General features: G+C 44.0%; 1 protein-coding gene across 2 annotated transcripts in view; it reads right to left on the bottom strand.

Moving 5' to 3' along the window:
* LOC121870973 (voltage-dependent calcium channel gamma-7 subunit-like) overlaps positions 1-27,169 on the bottom strand; it is a 32,980-nt gene extending 5,811 nt beyond the window's left edge. The window contains exons 1-2 of one of the 2 annotated variants that reach the window (XM_042372968.1): positions 26,923-27,169; positions 4,137-4,196 (exon numbers count right to left, since the gene is read on the bottom strand). In XM_042372968.1, the coding sequence (XP_042228902.1) occupies positions 4,137-4,196; positions 26,923-27,169 (307 nt within the window). Of the gene's footprint in view, positions 1-4,136; positions 4,197-22,504; positions 22,527-26,922 lie in introns of those variants that run through there. The other variant, XM_042372969.1, reaches the window with a different exon arrangement.
* Positions 27,170-27,927: the final 758 nt, after the last annotated feature.

The raw sequence follows: 27,927 nt of genomic DNA on the forward strand, positions 1-27,927 counted from the left end.
ATATATATATATATAATATATATATATATATATATATATATATATATATATATATATATATATATATATATATATATATATATATATATATATATATATATATATATATATATATATATATATATATATATATATATATATATATAATATCATGTAGATCCACAATGAAAACGAGGACTCGATGATCGTTGATTACGTTTGTTGTCAGGGACGAGTGAATCACTTATCAACAAAAATAGGACCACATGCCCAAGAAAATTGATCGACTTTATCATAAAATCTAGGGACTCAAACAGCGATTTTACTGATAAGTGACCACAAAACCTCTGTGACATTCAAGTCCATTACATTATGAACATCCGGAACCTCAAATGTTCTTTCTGTTGAACCCAGAGTGACACAGGCAGGTGGGTGCTGCTGTATGTCAGTGACCTTTAACTTAAAGAATGAGGATGGTTAAAAGTCGAGTGTGGGAGTAATTAATGGACCAATCGGCGTAATTCAAACCCTCATGCGAGTGTATTCTGCCACTGGCGGCTGGTTGTGCAGGATAGGTAAATAAGGCCTACAATCCACGTTTTTAGTTTATTCCACAGATTACACCGCTGATTAATGCTGCCATGTATGATTTATGATGAAAATGGTGTGACGGACACAAATTGTGCAGTTGAGTAATGATCGAGTTTAATTTAGTTTTTTTAAAGCTTGAATACAGTAAATGTACTCACAGGAGAGCAGACTAGTGTTGCGAGAGCCATAGCAGATGAGAATGAGACCACCTCACAGTTTAAAGTATTTGCCTGAGCTAAGACTGACTCAACAGAGCCACTGTGCTCTGATATAAGCAAAGCCTAACTCGTCTCGCTGTTAACTATATGTAACCAAGAACTGATCATTGGCTAAATTAAACCTAATCAAATAATTAGGCCTGGTGGTTCTTTAAGACCAGGCCCATGAGAACCGGCTGTTAGCCAAATAAAATATTAAGAGAGAGGTTAGTGAAGATAGTCTACTAAAGCTAACGGTAAGAGTAGGTTATTGCTTATTTCACCAGCGGCGGTCACAGCATAACAAACCTAGAGAGAGAGAGAGAGATGCTCTACTGTAAACGTAAATACCTGCACTTGCCAGAAGGTTGAAATGCACATTACACCAACGAAACAAAGTAAACATTGTGCTATCCTTCCCAGAATTTACACACACGCACACACATTGCTTCTTGTTGTACTTTAATCTCCTCTGAAAACTTGTGAACAATGGCGCCAGGTGTGGGAGACTGTGTGTAATGGGACCATGAAGTTGATCTTTTATTTATTCATATATGGGCTGCACTTCCTTACTTACTGTAAGTTTACTATAGATTATGTTATTGTGTTTTGGGTCGGTTGGTGGTAGGTCGTGTGGGTGGTGGTGGTAGGTCGTGTGGGTGGTGGTGGTAGGTCGTGTGGGTGGTGGTGATAGGTCGTGTGGGTGTTGGTGGTATCGTGTGGGTGATGGTGGTGGTAGGTCGTGTGAGTGGTGATGGTGGTGGGGTCGTGGTGGTGGTAGGTCTTGTGGGTGGCGGTGGTGGTACTGTAGGTCGTGTGGTGGTGGTGGTAGGTCGTGTGGGTGGTGGTGGTAGGTCGTGTGGGTGGTGGTGGTAGGTCGTGTGAGGTGGTGGTAGGTCGTGTGGATGGTAGGTGGGTGGTGGTGGTGGGTCGGTAGGTGGTGGTGGTAGGTCGTGTGGGTGGTGGTGGTAGGTCGTGTAGGTCGTGTGGTGGTGGTGGTAGGTCGGTGTGGTGGTGGTGGTAGGTCGTGTGGGTGGTGGTGGTAGGTCGTGTAGGTGGTGGTGGTAGGTCGTGTGGGTGGTGATGGTGGGTGTGTGGGTGGTGGTGGTAGGTCGTGTGAGGTGGTGGTAGGCGTGTGGGTGGTGGTGGTAGGTCGTGTGGGTAGTGGTGAGGTCGTGTGGTGGTGGGTGGTAGTGGTGGTCGTGTGGGTGGTGGTGGTAGGTCGTGTGGTGTGGTCGTGTGGGGTGGTGGTAGGTCGTGTGGTGGTGGGTGGTGGTAGGTCGTGTGGTGGTGGTGGAGTCTTGTGGGTGGCGGTGGTAGGTCGTGTGGGTGGTGGTGGTAGGTCGTGTGGGTAGTGGTGGCAGGTCGTGTGGGTGGTGGTGGTAGTGGTAGGTCGTGTGGGTGGTGGTGGTAGGTGTGTGGGTGGTGGTGGTGGTGGTGGGTCGTGTGGGTGGTGGTGGTAGTGGTAGGTCGTGTGGTGGTGGTGGTAGTGGTGGTCGTGTGGGTGGTGGTGGTAGGTCGTGGTGGGTGGGGTCAGTGAGTGTGTGAGTGGTGGTAGGTCTTGTGGGTGGGTGGTGGTACTGTAGGTCATGTGGGTGTGGTGGTGGGTGTGTGGGTGGTAGTGGTAGGTCGTGTGGTGGTGGTGGTAGGTCGTGTGGGTGGTGGTGGTAGTGGTCGTGTGGGTGGTGTGGTGGTCGTGTGTGGTGGTGGTGGTCGTGGTGGTGGTGGTAGGTCGTGTGGTGGTGGTAGGTCTTGTGGGTGGCGTGTGGTGGTACTGTAGGTCGAGGTCGTGTGGGTGGTAGTGGTAGGTGGTGGTGGTGGTAGGTCGTGTGGGTAGTGGTGGTCGTGTAGTGGTGGTGGTAGGTGTGGTGGTGGTAGGTCTTGTGGTGTGGTGGTACTGTAGGTCGTGTGGGTGGTGGTGGTAGGTCGTGTGGGTGGTGGTGGTCTGGGTGGCAGTGTGGTGGTACTGTAGGTCGTGTGGGTGGTGGTGGTAGGTCGTGTGGGTGGTGGTGGTAGGTCGTGTGGAGTAGTGGTGGTAGGTCGTGTGGGTGGTGGTGGTAGTGGTGGGTCGTGTGGGTGGTAGTGGTGGGTCGTGTGGTGGTGGTGGTAGGTCGTGTGGTGGTGGTGGTCTTGTGGGTGGCGGTGGTGGTACTGTGGTCGTGTGGTGGTGGTGGTAGGTCGTGTGGGTGGTGGTGGTAGGTCGTGTGGGTAGTGGTGGTGGTGGGTGGTGGTGGTAGTGGTGGTCGTGGGGTGGTGGTGGTGGTCGTGTGGGTGGTAGTGGTGGGTCGTGTGGTGGTGGTGGTAGGTCGTGGGGTGGTGGTGGTAGGTCGTGTGGGTGGTGGTGGTAGGTCGTGTGGTGGTGGTAGGTCGTGTGGGTGGTGGTGGTGGTCGGTGGTGTGGTGGTGGTGGTGGTCGTGTGGGTGGTGGTGGTGGTGTGTGGTGGTGGTGGTGGGTGTGTGGGTGGTGGTGGTAGGTCGTGTGGGTGGTGGTGGTAGGTCGTGTGTGGTGGTAGGTCGTGTGGGTGGTGGTGGTGGTAGTGGTAGGCCGTGTGAGTGGTGGTGGTAGTGGGTCGTGAGAGTGTGGCGAGGATTGGTTAATGTTAATATTTGGTGATGTTATTCACTGTTGCCACTTCTAAAACTGACACTATCACCCTCTGACAGCCCAGGCACTATCACCCACACTGACAGCCCAGACACTATCACCACACTGACAGCCCAGGCACTATCACCCACACTGACAGCACTATCACCCACTCTGACAGCCCAGGCACTATCACCCACACTGACAGCCCACTATCACTTGACAGCCCACTATCACCCACACTGACAGCAGGCCACTATCACCCACACTGACAGCCCAGGCACTATCACCCACTCTGACAGCCCAGACACTATCACCCACACTGACAGCCCAGGCACTATCACCCACACAGACAGCCCAGGCACTATCACCCACACTGACAGCCCAGGCACTATCACCCACTCTGACAGCCCAGGCACTATCACCCACACTGACAGCCCAGGCACTATCACCCACTCTGACAGCCCAGGCACTATCACCCATTCTGACAGCCCAAACAGCTACAACCAAGTCACCGTCACCGAAACAGAAAGCCTGTCGCTATCACTTAACCTGACAGCTAAGTCACTGCCAGCAGCCAACCATGCTGACAGCTGGTTATTGTCAAGAGGTACTCTGGTGGTGGTCGGAAGGGCCATACTCGTACATACCTGCTGACTTAGGTCCCGTACAGTACATACTAATGTTTATCTGTAGTTTTTATTCTGTACACGACCATCATCAATAACAAATCGAGTGGGAGTTAATTAAAAATAAGTTAAAATGTGGCAAGGAGGTACAACTTACCGAGGAATACCGGGTGGAGAGGCTTCATCTTCGGGAAGAGCTTGTGGTTTGTGCAGATGTCTGAAACAACAAGGTTCATGATAACGAATAATCACTGAAACCATTGCCTACCTAAGATAGACTTTTACTTACAATAAACAATTTGTAATATTTCTGACGTTGTACTTAGATATGTTTTCTAGGTGATTATCCCATGATGTTAAGTGTCAGGGAAAAATCGACTACCCGAGGACCTGTGTGACTGTCTCCTGCATCAGCGAATGATGGAGAGTCTACTGAATGTATATACACCAGCAGGTTGAGGAGAGGAGAAAGATCTTAGACTATTTTACAAAACGGGCACCGTACGTAACTAACTAAAGAGACGATAATAAATCACATTAGCCAGCTGCCATACAAGGGTGCAAACTGGACGTAAAACATAACGTTCTCTGGGGGACCGGTGGTAGAAGCTGTACCGTTCTTGCCTCGCAAGCGAGATGTCACGAGTTCAATTCCCGGGCCGGTGGAAGTTGTTTGGACTTACTTCCTCGCCCCCATTAGTCCCTGTTCACCTAGCAGTAAAGTAGGTACCTGGTGTAAATCGAAAGTTGCGAATTCGAATTCAGGGACAAGTTGTTGGAGCTTCCAATAACTTGATGACATAAACCATTGACTCTTCAGGCTTCTACCCCCTTGACTCTTCAGGCTTCTACGCCCTTAACTCATGAGACATAAAGGCAAGCATGAACTTAGCATGCTTCCCTGTTGGGCGCTGTAAACGCTTCTGCGCTTCACCTTACACAAGGATGTAGGGGAGTGCCCAATAAAAAAAAAAATGTTTTCTGAGAGACACTTCAACATAATTCGGAGATCAATACCAAGTTCCAGTAGAAAGCGGAGGAAGTTATTAAGTCAGATATCTCCCTGTGCACATCACTGCTGTCTCTGGCAAACAACTAGGCTACACAAAAAAAAGAGAGTAAATGTATGTCTACGCCAGATGTGAAAATCAACGACCTTCTACTGCTTCATACGACCGTGAACTTCTTAAGTTTAAAAAAAAAGCTGTTAATGAGGGAGAATAGGAACATGTCGAATAACCAGTGTCACCCTGCTGCGGCACAGGGTCCCGGGGCACCTGCGTCCCTGAAATAACCCGGGAACAACACCTGAGCTGGGTGGCCAAGGTGGCACGTGACCAAGACCGTGGTAGCGCCACCAAAAGGCTCCAGCTGGGTTACCCAGCCTGGGTACTGTGATCTGTGAGTCGGCGCCCCGGCCCGGCCAGTTTCCTGCTGACTCACTTCCTCGAACTCCTAGCACTCACAAGAAATGTAGATACAGTACTGTACTCCGATTCGCAGATTATACACACAATCACTCATGCGACGGGCAAGCATGGTGATAATGTAAAATACTAAAATAAAATTTCACTACACGCAATAAGTCGTCTTTGAAATCAGGCTAAATCGTGTTAACGTGAAGACTAATATTTTATAAGCGCTTCAACAACAAAGGTCTTTAAGCGCGTTACAAGGTTAGTTATTACACTATTCTGACATTTACAACAATTATTGAGAGCAAAAACTTTGTTAATATGAATACCTTATAGCAAAAACTGTATCACTGTTGATACTGTATCTACAAAATTGACCACAATATGAGATACGACTGAGACACCGCGCACCGTTCGGTGGGAAAAAAAAGCAAACACATTTCTCGTTGGTCATACACAGAATAGATAGCGCTGAAAAATGAGAATAACTGCTAACTTTGAAATAATAGACGTTATCACTGACTTTTATCGAATTTCTCTTCCTTCCTTAAATATAGAATTGTTCTACAGTAATCTTATAAACATAAACAGTTCCACTACCTTCCTGTGCTGCAACACTTATCTATGGGGCCCCCGCAGTACAATATTACCTGATTTATACCATCATCAAATGCCGTATCAATGTGGTGGGTCAGTGTGGGCGTCGACTCAACAGGTGGGTGTCATAATCACGTTGCATCGCCTTAAGAGTATATGATTTAAGTTATGTTGTTTATTGAACTCAGATATTGTAACGATAGTTTGTGCTGTGTTACAATAGGTCTGGAGTGATTGACTGTGGGCCTACTACATGCTTTCTTGAAATCAACACGTCCGAATTATAATAAGTAATGCAGGTCAGGGAAGGACTAGGGTCTCGTGGGCCTGGGGCTAATTAAGTCCAGAGGGCCTATCTTAGGCTATTTGTATAGGATAGAGTATAAAGGCTAATATGTATGTATTTATGAATGTATATTTTATATGTATGAATATATGCTTGTATGTATATTTTATGTATGTGTATATAATTATGGCAGTAATTGATTTTTAGTTTACATATCTATTACAATGTCATCTATTATAAACTTCTATTTTATAGGTATTTGATCACTCGAAAATCAGGCACTCGGCTGAAAGACCGTAAGCAAACTCCCATCTCCCGCGACTGAGAAGCTCCAAACCTTCATACTTTGGCCAATAGCATCAAACTTATGTCATCAAGAGCCAATCACAGCTCGAGAAGTCTTCTATTTGTCAACCCCAAGGCATGAGTACTCTCTTGCCCAGGGCGGTAAATTTGAACGTCAGCGGCGCAAAATATAAACAGTAATGAGATCTAAAATAATTATCGCCAGCCGGAAAAGCTCACTATTTCAACTCGCCCGCCAGGATTTTTTATCGCCTGTGGCGACCGGACTGGCTATTTTGTGCTAGTCTAAGAGACTTATTAGAGAAAGGGCATATATTTTTTAACGAATTTTGTGGACTTATGTTTCTAGTGGGCCTGGGGATACAGCCCCTCAGCCCCTGATGCAGGTGTACAATATATGACCCCTGTCACCTGATTCCTGCCACATCACCCCTGCCACCTCAGCCCTGCCACCTCAGCCCTGCCACCTCACCCCTGCCACCTGACTCCTCCCACATTACCCCTGCCACCTCACCTCTGCCACCTCACCCCTGCCACCTCACTCCTGCCACCTCACTCCTGCCACCTCACTCCTGCCACCTCACCCTTACCACCTCTCTCCTGCCATCCTCGACCGCATTTACTCGGTACTTCCCCAGTTGCAAAGTTAGAAAAGAATGATTCCATCGTGTGCGTGCGTGCGCGCGCGTCAATGGCTGTGGATGATGCAGTGTTTCATTACAAACAGAAATACGAAATATAATTATAATGTAACGCACGCACTTGTGTTTCCTCTCATGTCGTGTGCAGTAGAGTGATGATGACGTCGAAGGAACTAGTAACGCCGGCACTGAGCATGATCACAGGTGGTGTAACTCAGCGCTGTAGTGTAAGTGTACATTTTACTGTGAAAATTATAAGCTAATTCTAGACTTGGCAGTCGTCGTATATTGCCAGGATATTGACTTGTTTAAACAATAGCCCGCGTGAAAATAGTTCGCTGGGTGGATGGTTCTCGTCAGTTCACGTCTCTACTTAACAATTATTTATATAAATGAATCGTGCCTGAAAAATTATCTTGTAATCGTACGCGAAATCACCCCAAGTTGACGCGAGTAATTTTGTAAGCATCAAAATGTACCTCCGGTTTGTTTAATGTGTAAATCTGTTTTTAATCTCTAGAAGAAATTCTATTGAGGTTTATTTCCTGGTGACACGTGGCCATCTTGACATGCGAAGGCCATCAGTAACCCTTGGGCGAGGGCATGTGTGGAGCAAGACCCTAAGGGGGCGCCACCTAACAGGGGGCGGCGAGCGGGACGTGGGCGACCCAGCAGGTATGTTCCCTTGCTACGAGTTGCTGCCGGTGTGGCAACCTCCTCCTCCCTGAATTATGCACGCTTGTTTACCTGCAAGAGGCTTGAGCAGTTCTCGTACACGCTATCGTTACACTATCAGGTAGTTCAGTGTGGTGACACTATGTGATTAACAACCCCTTTTTTATGATAGTTTGACCTAACAAAGCCCACGCTCGGTGTCATCTCGTCTACTGCGACTTTTAAACCTTTAGAAGGTTCATACTACACTCAAATTCTACTTTGTTACAACTTCGCAGATGACTCTCACACTGGAAACAATTATCAACTTTGTAGTTTCTCATGTTATGCAAAGGAAGGCAAATCGATACTATTCGTGAACTGCAATTCAAGTTGATGGACTTACTGTGAGAGGGTCAGGGGTACACACAGCAACCCGTCCTACCGTCCACTAACACGTCTTATGTTCCCAATTTTTGTCACCAAGGAAACTCACAAAACATAAATATTGATACATGTTTACCTATAGCAAACGCAGACTGCGGTTTGACTCTACAGTATACTTGAGATAGAAGACATTATGCGCAGTAGTAGTGAAATAGGGTGAACGGTATACCCTGCAGCATGAGTCAGTGTTAACATTTGAGAGTGCCAATACGGGGGTGAATGGTGACTGTTGGGGCGAGGACGTGAACAGCGAGACAGAGTTGAGGTGGCAAGGACACACACACACACACACCGACAAGTGGCCGCATTCCTATACTTCTCATAACTTGTATATATTCTCTTCTTTGTCCTGTTCTTTCTCATCCTTCCTCTTTCTTTCTCTTTGTTCTTCATCCCCTTCTTCCTATACTTTCTCTTATCACTCCTCGTTCATAATCATCCTCCTCATCTCCCTTCCCTACTTCTTCCCTCTCCCATTCCTTCACTTGTCATGAGTTAATCAGCAAAACTCCCCAGATAATCAGTTGTTCCCTATACACACACACTAAACAACAATTTAGTTTTAACTCTGTTGTAATTTGGTTCCTCAGACTGACTAGGCCTTGCTTCAGCCACCACCACCAGACCTTACCATCAGTACGGATCGTAACCCTTGTAGAAAGCATTCACACACAGTTTCCCTTATAAGACGTCTACTGTTATTTTAGGTATTTTATATAATGATTTTTTTCTCTTTATCTACTGGAAAAAATTATTACCAAGTTTTCGTAAAAAATAAATAGTAAATATGTAAAAGGTATAATTTTTTGTGTATTGAAAGTTATTATTTTGTTATAACTTACATACTAAAGTTGGATCACGTCAGCTGTAGATTTACCTCCCCCCCTCTCCCTCCCTAAGCATATTTTACTTGAAGATTAACTGGGGTGTTAGGTTAGGTTAGGTTGGATTAGGTTAGGTTAGGTTAGGTTAGGTGAGTTTTAGGTTGGTTAGTCTTAAGGTTAGTTATGTGTATTAATGGGTGTCCTGTTGTGGCCTTTTTTTTATTGAGTAACGTTCGTGTCTATGAACTTGATCATTTCGTTAAAATGTAGAGTACAGTAATCATGTTTTGCCTTCATTTCACAACAGTACACACACACACACACACACACACACACACACACACACACACACACACACACACACATTTTCGGATCTTTGGGCTGGGTGCCCCTGGTCGGCTCTGCCTCCAGAGGTGTTGTCTCCGGCAGCTGCCTACACTGTCCCGGCAGGGCTGCTGTCTCAAGTGTCACATCAACGAAACTTTTGGTTTCTCTCCTTTTTTTTTCTTAATAAATTTTTTTAAGGATATAAAGGCTGGTGGTGACCCTTACTGCTTCAGAGCAGGTGTGAGCATTGCTGTTGTGAGTAGCTTCAGGGCAGCTGTGATTTAGAGGATTCTTTAAAAGACAGTCTACCACAGTATGTGATTACACTACTCCAGACTACTACAAAACACCACACCATACTTTACCACACCTCATCTCATCACACCATACCTTACCACACCACACCTCAACAGACCATACCTACCACACCACACCTCACCAGACCATACTTTACCACACCACACCAGACCATACTTACCACACCACACCACACCTCACCAGACCATACTTTACCACACCACACTCACCAGACCATACTTACCACACCACACCTCACCAGACCATACTTTACCACACCACACCAGACCATTTACCACTACTACTTACCACACCACACCTCACCAGACCATACTTTACCACACCACACCCTCACCAGACCATACTTTACCACACCACACCCTCACCAGACCATACTTTACCACACCACACCCAGACCATACTCTTACCACACCACACCTCACCAGACCATACTTTTACCACACCACACACCTCACCAGACCATACTTTACCACACCACACCCTCACCAGACCATACTTTACCACACCACACCTCACCAGACCATACTTTACCACACCACACCTCACCAGACCATACTACCACACCACACCACCTCACCAGACCATACTTTTACCACACCTCACACCACCAGACCATACTTTACCACACCACACCTCACCACAGACCATGACCACACACACCAGACCATACTTTACCACACCACACCCTCACCAGACCATACTTTACCACCACCTCACCACACCACACCACACCTCACCAGACCATACTACCACACCACACCTCACCAGACCATACTTTCCACACACACCTCACCAGACCATATTTACCACACCACACACCTCACCAGACCATACTTTACCACACCACACCTCACCAGACCATACTTTACCCACACCACACCTCACCAGACCATACTTTACCACCACCACCCATACACCACACCTCACCAGACCATACTTTACCACACCACACCCTCACCAGACCATACTTTTACCACACCACACCTCACCAGACCAGCCTTAGACTATATTTACCACACTACACCTCACCAGACCATACTTTACCACACCACACCCTCACCAGACCATACTTTACCACACCACACCTCACCAGACCATACTTTTACCACACCACACCAGACCATACTTTACCACACCACACCTCACCAGACCATACACCACACCACACCTCACCAGACCATACTTTACCACACCACACCTCACCAGACCATACTTTACCATACCACATCTCACCATACCATACCAAGGCACACCACAATATACCACAACAGACCGCGCCACACTATACCACGCCACAGTATTCAATAGCACAATAAAACATAATAAACTCTCTTAAATTCGCGTCCCTGTTATCAAGAGCATCCCCGCCCCGCCCACCTGTCACCCCGGAGCAGGTATACCGCCCCCTCCCACCTGGAATAAGTATGCATGTCATCGCTACATCAATACTGTGGTCGAACTCACACACCAACAAATTATTACCCGAAGGTTGGGTTTACCTCGTCCTCTGTCTGTCTGCCTTCATCTCTTTCCCTCCCCGTTTATCAGTTATTTCTATCACTTGCTCAACTGTTTCGCCTCTGTTTGCCTATTTAATCTCTCTCTCTCTCTCTCTGTTTCTTATCCCTAGATTTTCTCTCTCTGTCTCCTCCTCTCCTTCGTTCTTTCTCAACCCGCTCCCTCATTCTCACTCTCAACTATTACGCCCAAATTGCGTAAACAAGATGTTATTCATTGAATTATTCAGCGACGAGCCTGGTATAGAACGACCCACATAACCCCCCCCCCCTCTCCTTCCCCCCCCCCCTTGCCCCCCACTCAGTGTTCTCCCATCCATGGTTCATCTCAGTCCAAGTGTGGGGGGGGGGGGTGACAGGGATTAATTAAAATAAAGACAAGAATGATTCATTATAGAGGAAACAGCGTCAAACAGGTATTACAAGTATAAAAGTTATCTTTGTCGATATTGATTGATTTTTTTGTTTTGGCCACTTACAGCGGCTAGTTTATTGTGCACCCCATACTCATCCTGTGAGCGGTAGAGCAAAAGGATTACAGTGTAGAGTTCACAAAGTGTCAGTATAACTAACCCCCGTGGTCAGGATATTATGGCACTGAATATTGGGACAGGTCCAACCACACTGTGTGTAAACTGGCACAACACTTTATGTCGATACCGTGTGTGTGTGTGTGTGTGTGTGTGTGTGTGTGTGTGTGTGTGTGTGCGCGCCTACATTCAGAGCGTGTCAATGTGCTTTTAAAAATAAATCAGTGTCATGACAGCTCTGAACCCCTGAACTTAACCATGTACAAAAATTCAGTTGTGTTTGGGAGGATATGTGTCTCCCCAACACAACTGAATTTTACGTACCAGAGATACTGTACACTATAAACACACACACACACACACACCGAACCCTTGATTATGACCCCTTAAAAATTATCGACTCGCTTCAGATATCATTATAAACAAAGAATCATCAACCATGTTGACCCAGACTGACAAAAGCCATAGACAGTGGAGCCGGGATACTTAAGAACACGTTTCCCCGTCACAGAGGCAACCATGACAACAGAGGAGCGAGCGAGAGAAGTTTACAATGTTGATCCTAATCGAGGTTGTCCAGTAGCGTGGAACTTGTATTTAACATCAGTGAATTTTGTCGTTTCTCAACTGTGTGTGTGTGTGTGTGTGTGTGTGTGTGTGTGTGTGTGTGTGTGTGTGTGTGTGCAGGGGCGTCAGACAAAAAGGGGGATGACAACCATAGAGGACATAAAGATAAAAAAGAGAGATTAACGAGGGAAGCACAATAAGAGATGGAAAAACTGCTGTAAATCATAGACAAAAGATAAACAAACAATAAGAGAGAGAGAGAGAGAGAGAGAGAATGACGAGGTACACTGGTAAGAAGAGAGACACGTGACAGTAAGGGAGGAGGGGGGGTACCAGTATCCACGTGGGACAGGTAAACTAATCAATGTTTACCTCGGTGTTTGTCGGCACGCCGTCTGTGCCCTCCTATGACCACCATGAATATTCCATCGCCATCTACCTCTTCCAACGTTCTGGAGGACCATCGTCGACCAACCTCCCCCACCCCCTCAACTACCCCTACAGCTGCTCTCCCAGGATGAGCTGTAAAATAGCAGGTGTTCTATTGTGGCCAGGAAACCTGCTTGAGCTGGCGCGGTGCCTCACGGGGCTTGATGGTAGTCCAAGACACCCGAGTCCACAATATTCAGTAACATTTACACTCTTGTACAGTCTCCGATAGTACAGGGGAAATAACGTAGACCTCTTGTGGATGTTCATATCAGTGTCAGTAAACGATCAGCTGTAGATATTATTCCTGTTATCGTCGACTGGCTTATATGTATGTTGACTATAAGAGGTTGTTTGCGTTTTTTTTCTTGTTTGTCAAAAGCCCACAATATGGGTGCTTCCAGCTATTGCCTTGGCATTTTCAGGACAATCGTGGCCAGAAACTTTTTGTTTGTGATTATTATGAAGATCAAGGAAATACGAAATGTTCGCCTCATCCCCCCCACCCTCTCCCATCGCATTCCACCCTCGTTAATATCACATATTCGACCAAAACTTTACAACAAAAACGGATAGAAACTTTTGATTTTAATTAAAATGTTTAGTGGGCGATTTCTATTTGGCTGGACATAGATATCTGGACACAAGAAGAGTCAAGATCAAGGCCAGATAGAACCACTGTTACAGTATCAACCACAAGTCTAAGACGGAGAAAGCTTCACCTCTGCTTGGCGCCAAAATATTGTGGCCGACGATCACTCGGATTTTAATAGTTTTGGGATGACAAATATCCAAATTCAAAGTCTGCAAAGGTTATATGTCGAGTTTTGGCCATTAGTTTAAGAAATTAGATTAAATTTCAGCTATAAACCGAGGAATTTTGTTGGAAGAAGTCCAGCCCTGACAACTTGCGGTATTTCGAGATTCGTCGGATGTCACACTACGATGAAAACAAACCATCACGTTATGCCACACGTGTCATAAGCTCGGTCCACCTGAAGTTTTGATTGGCGGGAATTATCAAGGTTGGCGGGAACTTGTCAAAACTGGCGAGGAACTGCCAAGACTAAACTTTCGTTGGTTGTGTTGATAACTTCACCACATCGGCGGTGGTCTGGTGAACACTAAGATGATTAAATTTGTTGATTTTAAAGAAATAAATAATGTGGTCAAGAATTAGCTCGTCGTGTCCAAGGGGTCATTTGACAGTACTTAAACAAACACACATTGGCACAGACAGACGCTGATCTACACGGAAACAGCACCTAATACATTATGTACCAGAGACAAAGTTTTGAGAACAAAGATTATTGAACCCTACAAACAGACAACTGGACTACCCAGACCCAACACGCAACAGGTCCTGCTATTGATCACACAGACACAGACAGGAGACCGCAGACTCAGCAGACCCTGGTACTGGCCACACAGAATGCTGACAATGTGTACAGTCGCACGAAGCACCAGGGCCGCTACCAAAATACAAGAGCATTGTGACTGCAGAGGCTGGCACCACGCCCACCGCCAGCGCTACACCTCGCACTGAGAGGGAAGAGTGGTGACGGGTGTTGAGAGAGAAGAGGGGATGATAGGTAAGAGAGGAGGAAGAGGGAGAGGGGGTGAAGGATGCGACAGGGATCTCAATACCTGGGGTCGATCATCTCGTATATGTTCCTCGGTCGAATTCCTTCTTCATGAGATTCGACACATCCACGACACAGTGACGACGGCAGAGTGAGTCTCTCTCTCCCATACCATCCCACAGGTTGTTTGTGAGATGACAGCAGTAAAGGTCACACGCGCGCTTACACACGTGCACAAACATACACACATATACATCCCCCTAGTAAGCCACCAACACAGAGCTGCTCCTCTAACGTACATACAGTGGAGCACCGAGACAACCCCCACCCCTGTGTCTCTCCCCACACTCTTAATCGTCTTAACTACACCATTCACTCCCCTAGCACTACTCTCCCCTTCACCCAGTACCATCCCCTCCCCTTCACCCCCTCCCCTTCACCCTCTCCCCTTCACCCTCTCCCCTTCACCCATCATAAATGAAGGCTTCGAGTCGCTGTGTGTGTCAGGGTATCTGGTTAATCTCACCCACAAGTACCGCTGATGATAATGACTTCAGTGAGGAAGCCATGAGTGTTGTGCCCACCTGGAGAGGAAAGTGGTCTTTACGAGTGGGTGGGTGGGTGTGGATGGGTGGGTGTGGGTGAGTGTGCTTGCTTATTTTTTTTTTCATTACTAGATAGAGATGAACGACAGCGGCTGATTGGCTGATTTTAATAACCACTGATAGACTCGATAGCAGCAAATTTGGTCGCCATAAACAAGTTAACATCCTATAGCTCTTAAAAGCCAGTGTGTGTGTGTGTGTGTGTGTGTGTGTGTGTGTGTGTGTGTGTGTGTGTGTGTGTGTGTGTGTAATAATAATAACAATAATTAACGGTTTATTGAAAGAGCTTGGCAGCCAGAAGGCTGAAAATATACAGTTACATATTTGGGGAATGGGTTACGAATTACAAATAATATACAAGTGACATAAGTGACACAAATAAGACATATAGTAACTTAGATGGGGATCAGCTCAAACTACAGTTCATTTCAACATAGTGACAGTGTAGGGAGCAGTGTTTACTGGGAGTGAATACACTGATTTATTACATGTTATTGATAATTTTTACAATGGTTGGGACTGGGCTGTTCTTATAGCGATCAGTGTGTGTGTGTGTGTGTGTGTGTGTGTGTGTGTGTTAAGATACAAGACGTGTGATAACAGCCATTACCTTAATTTACAGCTATGATTGTGTTGATTATTTCTCCCTTAATTATCGACGAACAAATTAACTGATGTGTTAACATTTCCAACCATTTGAATGAAACTCTTGTAAAATCGTAAGTTATTTATCACTAACTTTCAGCTTGGTTTTTTTTTTGGTGCAATCGCCTTTTCATTGGTTAGGGAATAAGCCAATCAAAGAGTGTCGTATATCAATGGCTACCTGGTGTTTATGTACGCAAGAACAACACATCAGTTTACAACATACACTACAACATTTCATTACCTGTCTCAATGTCCTCATAACAATAACGTATTGAAAACTGTCTACAGTGATCAGGTTGTAAGAGAGAGGAAAAATAAGATTCAATTGTGTGCTTTGAAGACCGACATAATGCAGTATACATTCGCCGTGTTCTGATACATTGTTTTGATTTTTCCCTGTTCCTCCTCTCCTCCACCTGATTTTCTTCTCCCTCCTCCTTCCCCGCTTTCTCCTTTATCCTCCTTCTCTTCTCCTTCATCTCCTGCTCCTCCTCCATCTCTTCCTTCCTATCCCCCTCCTCCTCCTTCCCCCCCTCCTCTCCTCCTCATCTAACATGCCTCTTACACCTGTTCTCGATGGCGTCACGAATCATAAAGCAGACTATTGTGGCGGCGGTGCAAGTCTGTTGGTTGGTATCGATGTGTTTGCCTTTTGTAATACTCCCTCCTGGCAGCGGGGTCTCCATCACGACTCGTTAAGATAGTTCACCAGCAGGTCCCTTACTACGTTCCCAATGACAATATAAAATAACAATTGTTTTTCGTGGTCTTCCATTCACGGCGGCCGGACCTCGTTACCACCCAGTGTCAGGTTAATTAAAATGCGTCCAAACCCAACAATTAAAACAATTAAGTGCTTTCAATGACCATATTTATCACCGCCGCAGTTTTATCCCGGCCTGTACTGAAAATTTGCAAACAAACAAATCATCCTACACATCCAAACACATTGATTTATAAAGAAAAAAACAGAAGGGGGAAAAAGTATCGTGTGTTTTGCGATGTTTATTTCACTGAGGTGGATTTTATTTCTCACGTCAGTTCATGTTTCTTGAAAAAAAAACTCACTTGCCTTTGTATTCATTGTGTGTTCCTCCAAGGCTCGTCACCCTGACCTCTTTACCACCACCTGTAGCTAACTCTTGTCTCTACCCACCATTAACACACACACACATACACACACACACACACACACACACGAATACGTCAGCCCTCCCTCTTGTTAACCACAGTGCTGAAAATCTAGTAAGTTCTTGTTTGAATGAAAAATAGCGACATATCTTTCTAAGCTACGTCCAACAGGGGGGCGTGGGATCTCCTTCCCATGCAATATTGAGTGAGTTTCGATCTAGCCGAGTGATGCTCAACTTGACTCAACTGTTGTGAGTTAAACAGTATACTGAACTATCTTGCCGAGTGGGAGTGTTGCTGCTCAGGTGGTGGGACGCTGACAGGTGCTTGGCTGTATATTAATGTAAACACGATGAGGGAAATGGCGATGGATGAAGTTAATGCACTACCACCTTCACCCCATCCCGCCTCCACCCCATCCCACCTCCACCCCATCCCGCCTCCACCCCATCCCACCTCCACCCTATCCCACCTCCACCTCCACCCTATCCCACCTCTGGTTTGCGCTAAAGACACCCCACAGGTACTTAACTTTACAGATGGGGAAAGTAAAGACGGTCGTGTGCAGTGCCTGAGAGGGGAGAGATGGGGAAGAGGTAAAGGGTTGAAAGAATTTGGGGTTAACATGTTTTTTTCTATGTGTTTTGACGTGTTCATCCGGGGGTGTACATGTGTTAGGTACCGACCCCACACAGCCTATTGTTCTAGCTCTCACTCACTGCCCACACACACACACACACACACATACATAATCCTCAACAAGGGAGCCAGATTTTTCTCACCCTTGTGTCTGATATACATTAAAAAGATGAAAAAAAACCCACACTAAATATTTCCACATGTATCTCTCATGCTGATAACACTGATAATGAGGTCACTCCTGCGAACTGATTCACAGACCATAGCTTCAATATTTTTTTATATCATCAAAAGATTCAAAATTTTCAGCCATTGTAACTATAGAGCAGTGAATACGTTGAGGTAATTCTTCTTTTTTCATTAACTATTTGTAAGTTATTATCATTCCTTATAAATAAACCCAGTAATGTTTATGAGAGGTTATGCAGGCCGGGGCTGTTGAGCTTATTAATCCACAACAACAAGCGAAAACAATGTTCACCCGATCACCACGACATTCGATAAGGCATTGTGTATATAATTTTTTAGGCCTATATACCCGCATCGCCTCTAATGGACCATTTTCATTTTTGTCCACTATAAAAATTCACTACAATATTTTCTGATATAAATGTCTCGGCTTATAATCCCTTGTTTACCATAAATATAGATTGCTTATATAGGTGGTCAAATGCGTGGCCCTAGTTCCTTCCTACACCTACATAATACAGCGTCCCATGATTAGCAAAACTTTTTAAAAGTTTATTACGTCCCACAGTTGCATTACCTGTTTTCCAGCAATGTTGCAATGTTATTTTTTCATAATTTTCTTCCGTCGAGGTATATAACAACGGCAATTTCTGATAATTAACGTGTAATTGGCAACATTACTTACAGCTGTGTATTTTATAAGCCCAGGTATACGTCTGGGAACCTGGGCGTTTTCAGTGGAGTATTTACCTCATGTATCGTCGTTTTCTTTGATGGACGCGACTCACCCAGGAAGATAATTGTAATTGTTAGTTTTTTTATACTTTTAACTACATGAAATTCGTATATTAACTTCATGCATGACAAACACCAGACTATGTTAATTATTCAGGCAAAGTTTCGTGTTCATGATTTATACTGACGGAGGGACATACTGTACAGACACACAAATAAAAGATGTCATCATCATAATCAGTGACCTGTGAGCAGTGTGGTCAAGGGTACCCAGGGAGAGGGGGAGGGGGGTGTAGATAGTCATGGGGGGTGGGGGTGGAGGGGGTCTTATTAAGTATACGCTTATGTAGTGATGACTGTCCCGTATGCGTGTGTTGCTGTCAGTGAGTGTGTTGGTTGAGTGTGCAGTAAGAGTGTGTTCTTAGGTCGAGCGTGTGTAATTCTTATCCCGTCTTTCTCTGCCTCAAGGTTAATGAGCACAGTTTGGGCAGCCGAGTAACCTTTTAAGAATTCGGAACCGAACATCATATATATATATATATATATATATATATATATATATATATATATATATATATATATATATATATATATATATATATATATATATATATACATACATACATATATATTTACATACGTATATTCACAATGTATATAAACTGGTATATACATAATTATATCATCCTTTCTCCATACGTATATATGTAGGTTACAGCAAGACTAATTAGCATATAACCGTACCTTTCCGTAGTGTGTGTGTGGTGATGTTATGTAGTGTTTCTATTTACGTTGCAAGTGTGAGGACCACAACTATCATCCCAACTCTCAATTTCTCCTATGGTGATAACGAGCGTGGCGTGTGTTGCCTGCATAGCGTGAGACAGCTTTAAGTTTAGCGTGACAGTATGGCAGAACGATAAATGGGTTCCAATAGCGTGAAATGGTGTGCGTATGGCAGGTGTTAGTGTGTGTGTGTTTAGGATAAAGGAGAGTGGATGTAGGGAACAGTTTAGGTAGCATGCAGTGTGGGCGTTGGGTAGCGTGCAGTGTAGGCGTTGGGTAGCGTGTAGTAGTGGTGGCGTGGGGCAAGGTGTGCGTGTCAGAGCCGGTCACACCTGTAAGAGCTCACCTTAGAATCAATATGACAAGGGAGTGAGCCACCAAACTTACTCCTTCCACACCTGTACACTCCCTCACTCCCACACCTGTACACTCTCTCCCTCACTCCCACACCTGTACACTCCCTCACTCACTCCCATACTTACACCCTCTCCCTCACTCCCACACTTGCACCCTCTCCCTCACTCCCACACCTGTACACTCTCTCCCTCACTCCCACACCTGTACACTCCCTCACTCACTCCCATACTTACACCCTCTCCCTCACTCCCATACTTACACCCTCTCCCTCACTCCCACACCTGTACACTCTCTCCCTCACTCCCACACCTGTACACTCTCTCCCTCACCTGTACACTCTCTCCCTCACTCCCACACCTGTACACTCCCTCACTCACTCCCATACTTACACCCTCTCCCTCACTCCCACACTTGCAACCTCCCCAATTCATCTGTTAGGGCAATGAACACAACTCCTAAGCAATGGCGAATCGTATTATCTTGAGGAAAAAACCCAGTTCAACGTCTCTAAAAGAAAGTAAACGCAGCTTGTCTTCGTTACATAAAAGTGATCTACACTTTCTAGATACGTAAAGAAAACGTAGCCTATTTTATCTCTTAAAAAAATGGAAAAGCGAGAATGCGGCCAATCCTCAGCGGGCGATGTAAATTAGGATCGAATTCCTCCCCTGGGTAGCGAACGTGACCCACTTCCCAACGGTGTAAATTGAACATATACACTAATGCAAACCCAGATATCACCACTAAGTTATCGGTCACAGCCAATTGTTCCTCCGCGATAAGGTAAAAAAATAAAACGAAACAGAGTATCTTTAACTATTCCCCTAAAACAGAGCAGGAAATAGGAATAAAAAAATCAAAACACCCGCAGTCTTTGAGTCTTTAGAACGCATCACCCCGAGCGACCTATCACGTCAGGTTATAAATTAAAAAAAAAAAAGCCATGCTGATGAAAGCCAGTCTGGATCTTTTGAATTTCGAAGTTATTGCCCAGAGCGAGGACGAGTCACCCAGCCAACACTGATGAGCATTTTTTTTTATATTCTGCCAGATGTAGACAGATAATTAGTTCATTGTGATAATGATTTGTGTATTTCACAGGTTAGGTTTGGTTAGGTTCCGTTAGGTTAGAACAGTGCCAGTGATGTGTTTCGCGTTTAGACCCTCAAAGCAATTTATGGCTAATACTTGTCGTATAAAATATGGATATTAAAATTCCGTCCATTTCACTATAAAATTTTAAAATTCTTCAATTACTCTGAATCCTCAACTTACAATTCGTCTCTGCTTGTCCTGTAAGAGGGTAGTTAGGTAGTTCGACGGTGTTACCCACCCCACTGTGACGTCCCTGTCCCGTGTAGTTTGATTGACTGGGAAAATCAGTTGGATTTTCACCATCTTGCGTACGGACGCTTACTACAGCTTCCCTGGGCCAGAGTGTTCATTCGTAATCACGGAGATGGGAAGTTATTTATAAATTAATTGTGGAAAGAACTAACCAAAACTCTCAGTGCAAGTTATCATAGCCAGACCCGGGAACTTTACCTTGGTATGTAAGGCGAGTGTTAATGATTTAATAGGTCTCTAGCTAGGAAATTTAGTGAGTTAATGAATGATTGAATAGTTTGTAACTGGGAAAAATTTGCATAATGAATGGATTTATGCATGAATATGATATCTGCCTATTAATGTAAGTGTGCACATACTATTAACGTGACGCCACCTGTAGCTCGCAAATCAACTCTTTTAACCCTCTTTAAAATTTACACGTCACAGTAGAGAAATTGGTAAAATTGCAGTTCGGCCAATATGCCCTAGTAGTTTAGAAATAAGTTAATTTTGTGTATTTTTGTGTGAGTTAATCGAATTTGACCTTTATTTCCAGGAGAAAGTACCCGTTAAAGAGTTACCCCCACCCCCCCTCCAAGTATGGAAAAACTTCAAAATTCCTTTCTGAGGTTATTGTTCTTTGCCCTCTGGTTGAAATGTGGTCAGAAATACTCCAAATAAGGAGATCTAAAGGTCGGGGATGGTTGAAACAGTCGGCCGTGTATTGACCGAAACTGCAATAATACCCAAAAATATAACGCGTGTTACCCTGTGGGAGGTGAACATTATTGCTGCTGTTACTGGAGCCAAGACACAACGTTAAGTAACCGTGACAATCCCTTTCCGACCCTCTCAATCTACAGCGTGACTTCCCTTTTTAAAGTCATGAAGCTTTTGTTTTATATAAATTGTAAATTAATTTGAAGAGGCAAATTGTTCTTAAGGTAAAGAAACGAAAATTATATTTGGTTCCATTAGATTACGTATAGGAGAGACAAACTAAGATGGCGCGGGCTTAAATAATATTACACTTAATTCCTCTTGGTAAATAGTGTTAGTAATACACAGAACACATTAAGATAAAGAGTTAAAAAGAAAGGCGCTGGTATACACTACGTCAGGGGGACATTACGTAAAGAATCCAATACCATAATTACTTCCTGGTAAGAGTATACTAGTTACTTCTGGCCCGACACACCTGGAGCGTACACCACACCTGGAGCGTACACCACACCTGGAGCGTGCACCACACCCGGAGCGTACACCACACCTGGAGCGTACACCACACGTATCTGAGAACTGATATACGAACTTCTCGGTATTATTGCAGTTTCGGTCAATACACGGCCGACTGTTTTAACCATCCCCAACCTTTATATCTCCTTATTTGGAGTATTTCTGACCACATTTCCAAAGAATAATAACGTCAGAAATGAATTTTAAAGTTTTCCATACCTTTTTTAGGGGGGGGGGGGTGATAATTCTAAAACGGGTACTTTCGATTAAATCACACCAAAATACACAGGATTAACTCAATTCTAAACTACTAGGGCATATTGGCCGAACTGCAATTTTACCAACTTCTCTACTGTGACGGGATGGAATATTATGACTGTGTGTATGTGTCTCAGGTCTCTCACAACACAGGTACAGTAGTGTGTTTACTTGTGTGGTATAGAAGAGGTTGATTGACGTCAGTAGTTCATTCCCTTCGTGTCTTGTCATTGGTGATATACAGAGAGAAAAGAGGTTAATCTGGTTCAAACCTCATCCTCTTGTTTCTGTGTAAGATTAGTTTATTAACGTTTTAGTTTTCCTTAATTCATATACACACGAAAGATGTTACAAGACTTACAGCCAACTATATAAAGTTCACGTACGCAATAGAAGAAAATTGTCACAACTTTTATAATTTTTTGCAATACACACACACACACACACACACACACACACACTGAAAAGCCATTATATTTCAACCCAGGTACGTTGACGAAAACATACAATTCAGAGGACCGTATTTAAGGGAGGGAGGCAACTGGGTAGTGGTCCAGAACTCCGCGTCCCAGAGGGCCCCCCCGTAGGTCTAGTGAAAATAATTTTACAAAACTAAAAAATCAGATTTGTTATGAAGAATAATGAAGCAGGATAGTTTAATATTAATAGCTAGCTACTAGCTGGAAGATACACCTCACGACCCTCCGCCCACCTCAACCCATGCTCTCCACCACAACCCATACACCTCACGGCTGCAAGTGCAATTTCAGGGTAAATGATCATTCCACATTTAATTGCAAATGCAGCATTTTCATTACATTTGAATCCAAGCGTACATGAACCCATCAATATTGACCATTAAAACATTTGCTCCTTGTCAGAAACTCAAAAAAACATGAAAAATATATTTAATTAATCTAATTTTTTTGTGGTGGACTTGCGTTAAAGGACAAGTTAAACATCTTACAACAATCCACAACTATAATGGGTCTCAAGTCACAACAGCCTCCGAACTGATAAGAATGTAGAAATCTGTGCTAACGAGACCTCTGTTTTCTTTCTCGTTAAAAAGACATTCGGCGAGTGGCTGATGCTTCCTGGGTGTCATGCCAGGGTGGGTTGTGATCAAGGTTTGTCAGGCCCTCACGTGCCCTGCCCGCCCTCACATGCCCAGCCCGACCTCACGTGCCCTGGCCGACCTCACATACCCTGGCCGACCTCACATGCGCTTCTAAATAAATGTGGGTAGAAATTAATGAATGTGATTATCATGATTAACATTAATGATGTTCTCCCAGCACAAACACGGGAACAACCAATGGAAATCAATACTGGGTTGTGTTCACTGCTGGAGAGACAACTAATGTCAGTCTGTGTTTGTTGTGAAGAGGCGGCGGCGTTGTATCCAATTGTTTGTTTATATTGGACAGTACAAGAAATCTTAACGTACTATTTTGAGCACCACAGAGGGCTAACATCAAGGCTTGCTTCAGTATAACATTTGTTCAGTAGAGAGAAGACCAATAGTGTTTACCTATGGTCCCTGTAAAGAAATAAAAACAACTTACGCTTGACTCCCAGTTGGTGACAAATGACTATATTATGTGAGACCGGCCACAAGTACATGGTGCTGACCACATCGAACCTACCCACCTCGGCTTACCACCCCTCAAAGGACATAGAATAGGAATGGAGGTGATGTGATGTGGGAAGCCTTGTGGACAGCGCATCCTCCAAGACGAGTGGGGAGCACTGATTTTTGTCACTGGGAGTCATTAAACGAGAGATTTTGGGCTTTTCTGAGGATTTACTTGAAAAAAATAATCCGACTCTGAGCTGCTGGACTTGTGTAAAAGTAAAACTGACAAGTGAGGTTAATGTCTAGTTCGAGAAGCCTTTGTTGACGAGTTAACAACTGGTGAGCAGCTCAATGTCGAATGCATGTCCTGCCAATTACCAACTGAGAGTAACATAAAGAACCAGCAGATCAAGTAGAGGTACAGTAGATAAAGGACAGGCATAATGAATATAAATAGATAAAGAACATACAAGTACAGTAGATACAAGTATAGCAGGTATAAATATAGGTACAGACGTTTCAAAACTATAAGGGTACATCAACACTAACCAAAATCAAAGTTGAGCACAAGTTATATCACAGCTTCGCTTCTGTATTTCCAACTTCCGATGTAGAAAATGGAAAACGTCGTATGTCTCACTAACAGGACATGCATCTTATCTCAACAGAAAGCCAACACCTCTAGACCCGCCCCCCCTAGACTGATTCTCTCATGTCCACCGCTGAAACTGTGTGAAGCGGCTTACATTACGATAAACGAAGTGTTATCATAGTGGTTGAAGATATACTAGGTTAGTTTAGGACAGGTTAAATTTGGTATCTTATAAGTCGTTAGTATATTGACATTTTAACGTTATTCTTTGCTTATCCCACAACCTTCTCCCAAAAACACTGAGGGTCGCTACTAGAGGAGGAGGTGAGGGTTGAGTCTGACAGTTCGTTTGGCCGAGTCAGTCCACAACCCGACCTTCACAATTGCTATACTGTATAATTTACTCCTGGTGCAGAAATCCACGTATTGATATGCTATTGTGTACAATTGTTTCATACATGGGAAATTTTCTCCTGTCATTATGGAGATGGTAAAAATATCAATCTATTGTTCACGCATGGTCAAGGACATGGTAGACTGATCTGATCTCCTGTTATGATTTAGTCGTGGGTGCGAGGAGGACGGAAGATAGGTGGTTGGTTCTCGTGTACTTCCTTGTCTTTAATAAATAAATCTTACTGAGACCTCTCTTTTAGATTAAATGTTCTAACCTTGAGTTTAAAAGGTTTTTTGCTTTTTGATAATTAACAATTCTATAACATCACAAATTATCGCTGTAAAGTATCGAAATGACACTCACGAAGGTCGGCTTATCATCAAAATTACACAGCCTAGTTCCAGCGTCTCCAGCGTGACAACTTAAATATCATGGTTTTTCATCATAATTAATATTATGGGTGAAAATGGGTAATACATTAGAACTGACAAATGGAGATTATCCTTAACACAACAATAACATATATCATAGTGATTTTCCACTGTGATATAAAATAGATTTCTTTCCTGAAAAACGTACGTGTGTGTGTGAAGAGAGGGAGCGAGAACTGTGAGAGAGTGTTAGATAAAACGGTGAAGCGAGTGGTCAGTTATCCTATCTACCTCATAATGCCTCAGACTGAGTCCTTCTCCTCCCTCCTTAACCTGCACCCAACTCCTCCACACTTACTTTCCCAACCTCTCCACATTCCTCCTCCACACTTTCCTAACCTCTCCACACTCCTTTTCCCTCAGTCCCCATTCCTTAACTACACTTATTTAAATTTCCTCAAAGCTTTTTTCACCCTCCACTCCCCCATAGTTTTCCTCCTTATTCCTCCAGTCTACAAGTCTCCATTCTTCGTGACTGATAGTACGTTTCGACACCAACTAGCACTCCGACCATTAGTAGTAGTAGTAGTAGTGATAGTTTTATTTTTGTAGGGAATATTCGTATATATTACCGAAGTATTTTTTTTTATTTCAAAATTTCTCCCGTCATATTAACTAGACCTAAACTTGTTAAACCTCTCCCCTCACCCAGTCTCCCTCTCTCCCTTCACTCAATCCCCTCTCCCTCTCTCCCCTCACTCAGTCTCCCTCTCTCCCTTCACTCAATCCCCTCTCCCTCTCTCCCCTCACTCAGCCTCCCTCTCTCCCCTCACCCAGTCTCCCTTTTCCCTCCACCCAATCTCCCTCTCCCCTCCCTAACGTAGTTCTACCTTTCGTATTTTGTTTTATTGCTGTTGGGTTTAAAGACCTTCCTTGTTGAAGATCATTAATAACATTATAACAACAGCCCCTCGCCCCTTCACCTCCCTTGTGGATTCTGATGAGACATATTTCTTTAGCAACGAAAAATGTAATATTTCTAAAGTATTAAAATAACACGTATACAGAAGTACCGATACTAAGACGTCTTCTAAAACATTAACTGCATGAATATTTCTAATTCAACAAGGACAACGATAATTCTAAAAGGACGACATCTAAAGGACCACTGGAATATTTACAATGTAATAACAGTATTGGAACTTTTCTGAAGCACCATTAGGACATAATGCTTCTAAGGGTCCCAACAGTAAAGTATATTTACAGAGGACCAACGATGTTGTATCCTCTGTGTCACTCCCTCAAACAGTCCAACAATTGCCATCTAATTTCGTACGTGACACACACACACACACACACGTTGTTCCTGGTTTAGTAGTTCCACTGTACTTCTTGGCCACTGGCATTTCATTAGATAGGTTTCATGTCATAAATTATTCAGCATTTATTGTCATTAATGATACAGATCTTTATGTGAGTATGGAGGTTAAATTATAGTTGCAAAAATATTTGTAATTTTTATGATGATTTAGTATACATGGGTTAGGTGGGACAGTTCACAAAGTGGGTTAGGTGCAAGAAATACAAATTAGATTTTGTTTGATTTATATTAAGGGAAATAAATTACAGGTAACTTGGAGTGGTACTTACCAGAAACAAGGTCTTTGGTCTTATTCTCATAAGACATGCGGCAGCTTTTCCAAATTCCAGAGTGCGACTGTAAAAAGTAGCGCTTCGTCGTCGCTACGTATATACCTTTTCCGCCATCCACAATTCCCCAGTAGGAGGTAGAAATTGCGATTATCCATAACATTAGTCCTATGGATAGAAATGCAGTGACGGCAATCAACACCCGCCGCTCCACGAGCACGGCGTGGGCCGCCTCCTTGTTGACCATCCTTATTGACACTGATCGTGCGTCCGCCATGAACCTAGTGATGAGCTTTCCCGCTGCCACGCGAGCCTCTTCTGTAGTCGTACAGCATGCAAACTTTGTTCAACAAAATCATTGGGTAAAATGAGAGACTGCAAGGTCAGCTGTACAGTAGGAATAGAGTAAATAAGTTGATACGTGTGCCACAAGCTCGTGTTAGAGGCGACGCTATCTACCGGTCGTCAGAAGAGCAGAGTTTAAAAACGGGTCGACAAGCACTAGAACTCTGTTGGAGTAAAAGTTACAATTTGTTAAGTAGTTAGTTGTAATTAAGCTCTTTAACTTATTTCCTGTAGCTCTATCCTACCTCCATTTTATGCAAAGATTGTTTTGTGGGTTACTTAGCTGAATCCCTCATCAAAAGGCGCTTCATCCAATGAGACAGATTCCATCAGTTTCTAAAAGCCATGGCAACGTTAGGAGGTTAGGTTAGGTCAGGTTTTGACATTTCTCTGCATTCATTATTTGTGTTTGCCATATTTTTACCCCGTTGTTTACCTCTTTTTCACGCCCTGCCCACTAATGATAATTTTAGTAAATGTCGCCTCTTTTAAAATATTTGCTGTAATGATAAGAACATATTGTGAAAAAAAAATCCGTCAAATTTTTCTGGTGGTAGCGGTGTTCTCATGCATTACCGTTGTTGATTCCAGAATATCTTCAAGGATAGTTGATAAAGAGCTTCAATTTTCATTATTGTGTACTTATGTAGTTATATCAGC

Source organism: Homarus americanus, unplaced genomic scaffold, assembly GCF_018991925.1.
Source record: "Homarus americanus isolate GMGI-L3 unplaced genomic scaffold, GMGI_Hamer_2.0 scaffold52512, whole genome shotgun sequence".
Taxonomy (NCBI): Eukaryota; Metazoa; Arthropoda; class Malacostraca; order Decapoda; family Nephropidae; genus Homarus; species Homarus americanus.